This window comes from Euprymna scolopes, chromosome 15 (genome assembly GCF_053919585.1).
Source record: "Euprymna scolopes isolate OS-2025 chromosome 15, ASM5391958v1, whole genome shotgun sequence".
NCBI classification, from domain to species: domain Eukaryota; kingdom Metazoa; phylum Mollusca; class Cephalopoda; order Sepiida; family Sepiolidae; genus Euprymna; species Euprymna scolopes.
The window spans coordinates 37849641-37861777 of record NC_136496.1 but is presented as its reverse complement, the minus strand read 5'-3'; the positions used below and the strand labels follow the sequence as shown (position 1 = coordinate 37861777).

Genomic DNA, 12137 nt, shown 5'->3' with positions numbered 1-12137 from the left:
TCTATCTAAAGAAAAATTGTGAAAACGAAACATTGGCAAATAGCGAGTTGCCAGAAACATATATATATATATATATATATATATATATATATATATATATATATATAAAATCCGTCTAACTTTATTAGAAGATGCAATTAATTTGGCATAAAATATTGCAATTTTAATGATTAATTTAATGTCATAGAAATGACAGTCTTGGCTCTTTTAGTCTATTTTTATGTACATTTACAATTTTTAACATAACGTTAGTGTACCATTTTACCAAAGAGTAAAAAAAAAAATGTATTCTTTAGAGGATGGGGGATACTTTTTTTAAAAAAATATTTTCTATTAAGTCTGAAGAAAAACATTGCCCCCCCCCCAAAAAAAAGAGCAAGAATTGCACCTGACAGTAAAATCAGTAAAAGACATATTTCTCCTCCTCTTTCTTCTTACTCTCATTTTCTGTCACTCTAAAACCAACACCCAGCAGTCATGGCTGCTGCTGATTTCAAATAAACAGTCTACAGACATCATATAGATGTACTAGCAGGGAGCCCAGCGTTGCCCGGTCGTAAAATATGTTTAATATGATATTTTAATTCATACAGATTTCGTATTTATTATTATAGAGCCAATTCTCTATTGATTATATATATATATATATATATATATATATATATATATATATATAACTACTTCATTTACTCACATAACATTAATATACGAAAGTACAGATTTATGCGTAAACTTTAAGTATTTACTTCAAAAGTGCTCAATACATAGGTAGAGCTAGTTAGCCATTTATAAAATATATATGGCGATTAAGATACACTGAATATTCACCATATATATTTTATAAATTACTATATATATATATATATATATATATAGTAATGATTGCAAAAGTAAAAAAAACATGACTAGTACATTAGCTTCAATAGAAACATAGATGTATTATATAGAAGCTAGATGATAGTCATTACAAAAGAAATACTCTTAATTTCTTTTTTAATAGCGGATATGATATACTTATTTTCTTTGATTTCTAGCTGATGACTTTCATCTTCGAGAAATGTATTCATTTATTTAGCAACATACACTACAGGCTAGGCTTTTTTTCTTTTCTTTTTTTTTCATTCCGGACAGGGTAAAAAGAGCATATATGTTTTTTTTCCAAAGGATATAAAAGTATATGCAATTTAAAAAAAGAGAGAGGGAGGGGGAAGCATTTTTGAATACAGCCAATAAGCACCGAGATTGCAGTCTTTTAATAATTGCAAAAAAAAAAAAAAAAAAAAAAAAATGAAGACACATTTAGATTTCATAACAGCAATAACAAAAAAAAAATCGTTAAATGTACAAACCTTCGGTGCTTCCAAAACTATTTCCTGTAATATATATGTATATATATGTGTGTGCGTGAGTGTGTATAGAAAAAATACGTAATTGAATTTAGTTAGGAATTAAAAGGAAATAAAAATGTATTAATGCATAGTAAAATACACATGTTCAAAATGCAAATATTTAATTTAATGCATTTCTTAAGAATGTATACATACAGCTGTTTTGTCTATATGTATGCAATTAAATAAAAAATTCATAATACAAAAGAATTGTTTAAATTATATTTTAAAATCATTATGTAAATTAGTGAGACCATTTATTATGATAAGCAATATTTTTGGTCCCCCGACAAAAGGAGGGTGGACCTGTAAATTCACCCTTGTCCGTTCGTCCATCCGCACTTTTCTCAATAACCACGCCTTTTTTGAAAATTTGCACAAACATTAAACATGATATGAGTAAAAAAGTAACAGAACAGATTTTCTAGGAAAACTCTGGTTGCCCCTCTAGGGGTGCTTTTCGGGTTAAAATGGCTAAAATTGAAACTTTTGTGCTTATTAGAAAAAATTGATGCCTTGAATTTTTATTAAATTTTCTGAAAAGTTGTAATTTTTATATAATGTTGTTTGTCTATACTTCGCGATAACTCTTGGGGGTGCCTCAGGGGCTCTTTTAGGGCTAATAAAAACACTCCATTTTTGGGACTATTTTTCCATATTTGTCCAAAATTTTCTGTGTATATCTATTTAGCAGTTTTGCATAGTGCTGAACTCAAATTTAAGGCCTAAAACTGCACCTTTTGTTCATTTGACGTACCCTGGGGACTTTTAGGGCTAAATGGGGAGGGGGGACGCTGAACTTAGTCATTTATTTTTATGCCTCGTTCACTGTGCACTCACAGGGGGCCATGCATGCTTCACTTATTTCTATCCATAATGATCACTTCTTGTTAATCGATGATTATACTAAAGCTAAGTTAATCAGTATTTATTTCTCAAAGGCCTTTTCTAATATATTTTAATCACAAAAAATACAGATTAAAATATTCCCCAGTTTTGGGATTCGTCTATATTTGAAAAAGATGCCTATTTTATTTGTTCTAATTAGCCATAATTTGTAATCTATAAATATAAAAGCGAAAATGTATGTATGTATGTATGTATGTGTGTTCGCTTTTCCTGTGTGTCTACAAAAGGCTTCTTTCAGAGAAGCGGTTGCTCGCTTCACAACTTTTTAAAACTTTTTATATCACATATAAATCGTAATATCTCACAGTTAACAATGAAGCTCGCCTGTCTGTTTAATTTGCTCGATTTCGCGAAGATAAATATTCAACATTTGTCACTCGCCGCATGTGGATTAGTCTTTTTCCTATAACATCTTGGGAGGAAAAAAAGCGTTCAGCAGTAAATGAAATCCCGCAGTCAAACTTGACCTCATTAACTCATTAAAACGAGCACCTGCTAAATCCAAGTAATTAAATAAATTCAAACGTGTTTCCGTAAGCATGTCGCGGTGGGGCAATGGTTAATGTCGCACGTTTTTTTTTTCACAACTTTGCCTCAACGGTTCGGGTTCGATCCTCATACTTACTTTTTTTTTTTTTTAACCCCCCACACACCTCCAAACACCCGGGCAACGCCGGGTACCCCTCGCTAGTTAACTCATAAAGTGACCCATCTCTGAATTTCTATCACTTTTATCTTGTATCACTAAATGTTGGTAGACTCTCCCTACTCACACTTATTCCAAAAATCGCCTATCATTCTCGATTTTTCATTGCAGTCTTAGTATCGCCTATACTAAAAATTGAATCTTCTTCCACTTATTACTGATTATTACTAAGTACTTTTATCCTTTGTGCAACAGGTTCATTTAAAATTCCATAGAGATTTCCGAGTTCAACATAAAGATTGCCGAGTTTGAAAGATACGTTCAAAAGACCAGAGCTTACATTGACTGGAACACAGGCTGAAAATAACACTGAAGATAAGAACAATAGTCGAAATAATAAAAATTATCAATCCTCATCTAAAAAAACGTCTGAAACACAACATCCATATTTTTGTGCATGTTGTATTCTATTTTTTAAAACCTGTTTTTATTTCATAACATTTAAATGTATACTGTTAAATTTTGCAAAGCGTTCTGTGACATTTTCATTTCCCAGAAAGTGTGCCGTTAATAAAAGATGCTCTAAGCTAACTCAAAATTTTTATAGCAAGTGGCCGTTTCTCTTGGGCGGCATAAAACAGAAGACATTTCTGTTCTATTCACAGGAGGCATCTTTCAAAAGAAGAACGACAAAAACAAAATGTCTACCATTTATTGATCTCTCATACCGGATTGCGCACGACTTGATTTACACTTCATCCTTCGAAACTGAACCATATCTGAGCATCATGTCTGAGCAGTGAGCTTACACAAGAAAAGAACAAAAGTCGAAAATTGTGTCTTGATTTTTTTTTTTTTTTAATGGAGACATACTAGATAGAATCTTCGGTCAATGACACTGACACCAATGATAGTAAAGACACATTCTTCACTGACAACACTGACGTAAAATATAAAAACATCTTCATTATGCAGGGAAGTGGAATAAACTTCTTTATATATATATATATATATATATATATATATATATATAATTCTCTATATTGTCTATGTGTTCCACTTTTTTGCAGAAACTATAGTGCCGATCTGGCTGATATCTTGCTTGGACCCTTGTTATTATAAGGTGCAGCGAACTAAGTATTATGGTATCTATTAGATGCATTAGTTACCACACTACAACATTTACTTTAGGGATTAGTTACCACACTACCACATTTACTTTAGAGATTAGTTACCACACTACCACATTTACTTTAGAGGTTTGGCATAAAGAATTCGTCTCAAGTCAATTTTTGGCTATTTTTTAACAGACTAAAATGTCTGGTACATAATGAAATTGCTTTCAATAAAAATTGTACCTTAATAGCATTTAAGCTGACAGATCTAACTTTCATTCTAACTAGCTAGTTTTTATTTGTTATTGTTGTACTAAAGTACTTGTTGCAGTTTAGTTTTTTAAATTGTGTTCACCTGCCTAGAAACATTTTTCTATTATGAACGAAAAAAAAAAAAAAAAATCAAAATCATCCAGAGGAATAACTTATATTTTAAATAAGATTATGTAAAAAAAAAAAAAAAAAAAAAAACAATTGTCTCCATAGAACGAAAATTTTATTTATTTTTCTGTATAAGTTTTGCATATATATATATATATATATATATATATATATATATATATATATATATATATATATAATTATAAATTTAGTTTTTTTGGGGGAGGGAATTTAAACTGCATTTTTTATTTTTATTTTGAAATTTTATATATATATATATATATATATATATATATAGCGCTTATGCAAAACAGTAAACGTTTCCAACAGAGTACACAAAAGCCTGAATCAGAGGAAAATAAAACAGCCAGACATTATTAACAATCTACTCAAAAGATAAATTTCTCTCTCTCGTGTGTGTATATATATATATATATATATATAATCCTTCTTTCTTGACCTTACAGCTATTGGACGATTATATGATTGAATAAAACTTCATTCTTCTAAGAATGTGTTGTTTAAATTGTTTACATGATACATATATCAAGAAAAAGTGTCACGTGGCTTTTAATATTGTATGAGCAGGTGACAAATATTCTAAATACAATTATTTATTTTAGTTTTATTTTCTCAATTTTATGTAAATCAATTTTATGTAAATCAATTTTTTAATCAAATCGATGAGATTTAAAGTAAGCATCACATCCACTAGTAAAGATTTGCAAGCAGAGAAGGTAAAAAAAATAGCCAAGAATGAACCCGTTAGTATTCCTTGGTAGGAATAGCCCAGGTGACCTGCAATAAGGAGGATGTAATGTATGGGAAATGAACATTCAAGCCGGGCCACGCTTCATCCTTATAAAGGGTTGATAATGCACAACAGCCCGTAGGTTACCAGAATAATGCCAAAATGCACCTGAGTTGGTATGACAATTGAGGTGGATTTGAGCTGTTCAAGAACAACTTGAGCAAGTGGTTATTCATCAAGGTTTGCAGATTTGATGATTGAGTGAACAGTGAAAAATGATATTACATGAGTAGTTGAATCAATTTAATTTTGTTCATATCAATCAGGGAGTTGTTTAACGTAGTTGTTACAAGTTAACAGATTAACACGTTGCTTGTACAGACAGTCACAAAAAAAAAAAAGAGGAATTCGGCCTTTTTATTTTAGTTGAAAAAAATAGGCATTTATTAATAGTACTTGTGAAACAACGAGACAATGTATTGCATCTTGTTTTAAAAGTCTCTTAGTTCGCCATGTAGTTGACAAAACTCTGCTGTATCAAACATGTGCTTTAAAAGTCTCTCATGCCAACACGTAGCCACACATCCATGTCACGCCGGCATGCCTTGCTTTTTTGTCACACCGGACAGGCCTTTTTTATCTTTCTTTTTCTTTGTGCTGCTCACCACACACACAGTCGTCCGAACATTTTTTTTTTGTTTTGTTCAACGTTCAGATTGCATTTTGCTTTAAAAGTTCCTTTCGCACTGACTCATGCTGCAAAATCCTCTGGTCACCCACATGTTTTCTTGCTGTTGCCACACATGCTTTTCCAATTCTTGCTACCCACCTGTGTCCTTTTTTTCTCTCCACTTTTCTTTTCCTTCTCTTTTTCCCACTGTGACGCAAGCTCACACACTGGCAAGGTCATTTACATATGTCATATAGCTGCTACTAAATATGCATCAGCGGCTCTGTTACATTCGTCCTCAAGAATCTGTCAGACAGTGACCGTGTTGCTGGCAGGCTGAGGTAAGGTTCTGTTCAGTTACAGGTGGTCCATTCTTGTTTAATTCATGCGAATAGATTGTTCTTGTTTCGTCATAACTAGATAAATTTATCAAATAATTTTTAGTTGTTGTAAAAATAACAAGCAATATAATAATATAAATAACTAAACTTTTAAGCTTCATAAGACGGACAAAAGTTATAGCTTGTTGATTTAGAATGAGTGCTTTATGTCAAATTGATGGTTGAATATGGTTTAATTTGAGTTCGTTTTTGTATAAAATACTAATCCCTATCTGTTATATGTGTAAATATTTAGTTTGCTGCACCTTATCATAAAGGTCAATACAAAATTTCAGCCAGATTAGCTTAGTATTTTCTGAGAAAACTTCTAGAGTAAATGTGGTATTGTGGTGAGTATTCCCTATTATCCTTAACTGTGCACTGAAAGGACACCATAATACTTAGTTCACAGCACCTTATAACAAAGTTGCATACAAAATTTCAGTCAGATCATCCCAGAAGTTTCCGAGAAAACGTGGAACAGACAGACAAAAAAAATATATAACATAGGTAAAAATAGCTAATATTATGCAAGTTTCTCAATCATAAATTGATATATAACAAAGAAAATACGAAAAAATGAAATATGCATCAATTAAATTGACTTAGTCTTTTTTTTTTTTTTAATTTTCACTCAAATCAAAGATGTCTATTCTTTTTATACACCTGCGACATTTATATCAACTTTTAGACACCAGGGTGATAATTGCAGCAATTCCAAATCTTTGCCAGCTGTTTCTCATTGCGTCAGACTCTTTAATTCACTTACATTCTCTAATGCGACAGTGAGGAGTATGCCGTTTTCCATTCCTTCACATTTTTCTCATGCTTAGCAACATGTTATTACGTCATGTCCAAAACTCTTGTATTTCAACGCAAGATAAATGCAACAGGAGACAAAGCTAAACTACACACGACTCTCATCAATCAGAAGACAGATATCTTAAAAAAAATTACAAATGAAGATGAGATAATCACCTTTTTTTTCTTTGTTTTGCAGCATCCAATAAGGAAAGAAAAGCTTTATTTTTTTTTTCAAATTGCCCTCAGTATCGTCCTTTCATGCTTATAAATCAAAGAAGTCAATGTGAATTAAGCCGATAAGACTTTGTCACAGAAATAAAATGATGAAAGGAACCAACACGTTTCTAAACCTACTTGTTTCAAACAAACATTTTCAATCACGAAACCCCATCGAAAATCCAAGGTTATATTCTTCATTTATCTATATAAGCATTTCATGTCCGTACGTACGTTATCACCTTTCACCCACATTAAAAAAATGAAATCATATACGAATCAGATGATTCTTTTGTTGGCAATTGTTTTATCCTGTATCTTTCTAGCTATAATTCTTTCTAGAAAGACATTGGCTACTTCCAGGAAGGCCCAACATCCAAAATGAAAGGGTTTCAGTGGAATATGATGGATTCGAACTTGCCACACCCAGATTGTTAGTACATGTTGTTAACCATTAACTCATCTTCTAAAATAAGATCATGTGATCAGCAAAGATGTTAACTCATGATTAATCTGATATTATTGGGGTAAGAAAGATTCAGACTTTACAATTAAAAATGAATTGTTCCAAAATTATATTCTGTTGTACAATTAAAAATGAATTATTCCAAAATTATATTCTGTTGTACGATTAAAATGACATTAGATTTTTGCTATTCTTGCAGGGAGGTGTCAATGCCCTCTTTCAGCATTTGTAATCCCCAAATGGTTACCCATCTAAAACTGGCTAAGCTCCACATTGCTTAACTTTGGTGATTTAATGAAAACCAATGTGTCAACATGATTATGCCATATATCCTCATATTAGATGTATCATGATAAATATAATGTAATTTTGATTACAGACATAAAATCTCCATTGCAATTAGATGATCATTATACTCAATAATAATTAACTAATGAATCCTATCGAAATTCTATGTTTGACATTTTCATAATTTATTTTAATGACAATATTTCGTTTTAAATAATGCATTTATGTAAGCTTTAATAATTTTAAGCAAAAATTGTCCTTTTCTTCTTCCATAGATATAATTACCATTGTTTGTGTAATATTCTTTCAATAAATAAGAATGCATATATCTCTGTATTTATAGAAAATATAACAATATATGTATAAAATAGTAAATATAATTACCATTGTCAGTGAAATTTTCTTTAAATAAATACGAACGAATATATCTCTTTGTTTATTGAAAAGCGTAACAATATATATATAAAATCATAAATGTTCTTTCAGTTTACTGTAAAAATATGATTGTCAACTATATATTTTCTTCTAAATAAAACAGAAGTATTAACCAGTTTAATTAGTTATTTTTTGCCACAAAATCATTTGAAAAAAAAAACTCTTCCTTTTTACCTTAAACATAATTGTTAGCTAAATATTCTACAATTATATAAATTTTCCGTGATTAGACGATTCTATCTTTTCAAATAAAGGTATCAGGTAATAATGTACACACGAGCATGAAATTGTCTTAGTGTGTAATTATAAACGTGACAGTCATGGCTGATGAAATAAGAGCATGCTACCATTGTGAAGTAAATAAAGGGTTCCATCCAAATTCCGAGTTCAACAGGATATACCTGAAGAAAGTTGGAGGTTGCAATGACGAAAACGTAAAAATTACATACAAGATGAGAACAGTAGTCCAAAGAATCCAAATAATATAAGTAGCTAATCCTAATCTGAAAAATAATAATATCAGTAATGAATTTAAGAGTTCCTGTGAAGTTCAACATGTAAACAGGCTCTTGTTCTTAATGTCAATGTAACCCAAATTAATTTCAGAAAGATCATTCGTTTCTAAAGAGGCAATTTACATGCACACGATACGCATGGTAAACTTTAATACAATTTGATGATTATTACGACAGATCAGAAGGAGAAATATGTCACAGCTAATTGGTCCTTTATTACCAAGGGAGACAATCATTGATGAGAACAATTAGATTGAGACTAATTTCGATAAGAGCACCATTCAGTAATGGTGATCTACTCGTTGCTTTGAACACAATAGTCTTCAACCTTTGGTTCTTAGAAGCCATTAAAGTTCTACAGAGAATACTTGCATGTAATGAGTTGTAAAGGCTGATTAATTAAATAACTTCACCTTTTATACTAGCTTAGATCAAATGGAAAGTTTTACTCACTAAATTGTCATTAATTATGGAGATGTTCGGAATTAGGGAAACAATTCCATTTTATATACAGTTTATCTCAAAAGGAACTAATTCACCTCCTTTTGTTGGAAAACATTAGTTTGTGCTTTGGTGCTTTCGTGTTTTGATCTTTTGAGCAGCAATAAAGAATACAAAGATTGCACTAATTTTTCAGTTTATTGGGTTACTGTTGTGCTGCTCACCTTACAGATAACAATGAACCCTTTCACTTACTATAAAAACCAGAATATGTTTACCTCTCAATGTCGTGCACAAGTAATGCACACTTGGCAGTCAAACTGATGTACTGTAACGGTGTCCGGAAACCAACACATTGTAGCCTCAGTTTTTTTTTTTCTTTTTAACAATAACATTTATTTTCTCATTGTTTTCTCAAGCATCATTAACTCCTCTAACATGATCTTGAACGTTATTTTCATCTCTAATGTGATTTCCTACCGGTGATGTCATTTCACAGGCACTTGCATACATGCGTCCATGCTATTTTACAGTATAACCATTTCTTGTATTTGCTTTTCTATGCAATATATATTTTATACAGAGTTGTGTCTTTCTTCTTGACCCTTACTGGTTTACAACAGTTACTAATTGCATACAATTAATAAAGATGGAAGTGAGCTTACTTGCAAGGACTTTCCATGCATGGAACATACTATTGCAGAACTGTTTCTCTTTGTTCGGTCTTGAGAACAATGGATATCCTCTGTGAGGATGACTGCACATGCAATTGTGAAGTAAGAGTTGTGCAAACCCCGGCCACCCCTCTCCTGAATCATGACTGTTTGAATCCAGTGGCAAGGATGACAACAATGCCAACATAAGCGGAGAGCAGATACAGCATTTAGTATTTCAAAATGGTCATCTATTTTAGTCCTGATCAGGTTCCATGTTGCTTGTCTGGATAGAAATCTTAAGTAATTTGCAATTGTATTCTTATATTGCTCCCACTGAGGACTGAACTGCCAACCTCCAGTAGAGTGCCATTTACAACTAAATGTTACCTAGTGCTTTATCCATTACACCAATGATCTTTAGTGCAAGATGTTTAACAAGATGAACCTGAAAAAGGCTTGGGGTTACATCAGAGGAAACGTTGTGAGAATAGCACTCAAGATGAGAACAGTAATCCAAATGATATAAACAATCAATCTTCACAAAAATTAATAAACATAACAAATGAATCCTTTGCATCAACATATATATAAACAGCCATGGAAAATTTTCCCTCAGCCTCAAAATCAACAGAGATTAAAGCATTCCTGTAATAACCTGCTTCCATTAATTGTGGTATGTTGCTGGTTCTGTGCAGTTCTAGGAGGTCCACTCTCCAAGGCTTTACCTTCTCTCTTTGAGCAAGAGTTTACTGCTAATCGCCTAAGGCGCCTGTGCCAGGGAATGCTAACTGGGACTGCACAGGCGTCTTTTGCAGGGTCACAGTGCTCCTTCTCTGGAGAGCTGATTTTTAAATCCCACTTTCCGACCCTAGGGTCACATTTCTCGCAGTGGAAAAAAAAAATAATATAGATATATATATAGATAGAGATATATTGTATATTATTTATGATAATCCATAAAGGCGTGAAAATAAGTAGTTATGAATAAACTGTTGGTTAACTCGTTTCACTCTGTTCATAATCTATATATCTATAAAAGTGAACGTATCTGTCTGTCTGTCTGTGTGTCTGTGTGTGTGTGTCTGTGTACATTTCCTTACGCAATAACTCTGTCAATTTTTAGTCTATAGACTCGAAATTTGAAATACCGGGTACTGAGATTTGGGAAAATCGATGTGACGGGTGTCAGCCAGAAATTTGGCTGTTAAGGGGTCAAATTTCAACGATTTGACCTTTAAGAACTCTACCAAACTCCTCCGACAATTTTGGGTCTAGACACTTGAAATTTTAGATATAGGTTCCTTGAATCTGGATCTAACTTAATAAAGTGATTTGAGCCCGAAACTATAAATTTTAAGGGGTCATAATAGGGGTCAAAGTTTTAAAAAATTAACCATTTTTTTGGTTTTTTTGCTTTTTTTGCACAGCATACACCTCCAAACACCCGAGCAACGCCGGGCACCCCTGCTAGTTTACTATAAGAAAAAGAAATATTTGTACTTACGAGGTGAACTCTTAAAGACTTCTTTAAGTTTACTCCCAAAAGTGGAGAAACCAAATTCTTTCTTCTTTTGTGGTCTGTAATAAAGAATGACCAATTTGTTATAATTCCAAGAATTTCTTATAAAGAACATAAGAGCAAGAAAAATACATACCTGTATTTTCTATTTTTACTAAAAAGAAAAACAATGAAACAAGGAGTATCTGTAAGATTAGGACTGTTAATACCTTGGTGTCGTTTGGTAGTTTATTATAAATTTAGTAATGTTTAAAAAAAAAATTTTTAGCTTTAAGTTCTTTAAATTCAATTATTTACTTATGTTTAGATTGGTTGCTATTTTTGTTCAAATACAATCGTTCTAGACAAGAGATAAAGCCATTTGATGTAAGAAGCTAAAAAAAGAAACAAAAACAAAATACTTCTTCAAAGTCAAAAATTAGCCAACAGCAAGTGTTAGACAGATCCTGACCCAGAAAAAAGCAATTCTTTCTTCTGTGTCAGAAACATCATGCATGGAATGTGAGGACTAAAAGACAAAATAAGGGAAGTCAGTTACAAGTCTGCCCGGAAGTAAA

General features: G+C 31.9%; 1 protein-coding gene across 6 annotated transcripts in view; it reads right to left on the bottom strand.

The window, feature by feature from the left end:
• The window catches only part of LOC145293786 (sorting nexin-14-like), a 1078299-nt gene that overhangs the window by 737713 nt on the left and 328449 nt on the right, over nucleotides 1-12137 (bottom strand). For 3 of the 6 annotated variants that reach the window (XM_080140331.1, XM_080140333.1, XM_080140335.1), the window contains 2 exons: nucleotides 11566-11639; nucleotides 1350-1373 (listed from right to left, as the gene is read on the bottom strand). In XM_080140331.1, the coding sequence (XP_079996457.1) occupies nucleotides 1350-1373; nucleotides 11566-11639 (98 nt within the window). The remainder of the gene's footprint in view (nucleotides 1-1349; nucleotides 1374-11565; nucleotides 11640-12137) is intronic. The other 3 variants (XM_080140332.1, XM_080140334.1, XM_080140336.1) reach the window with 1 other exon arrangement.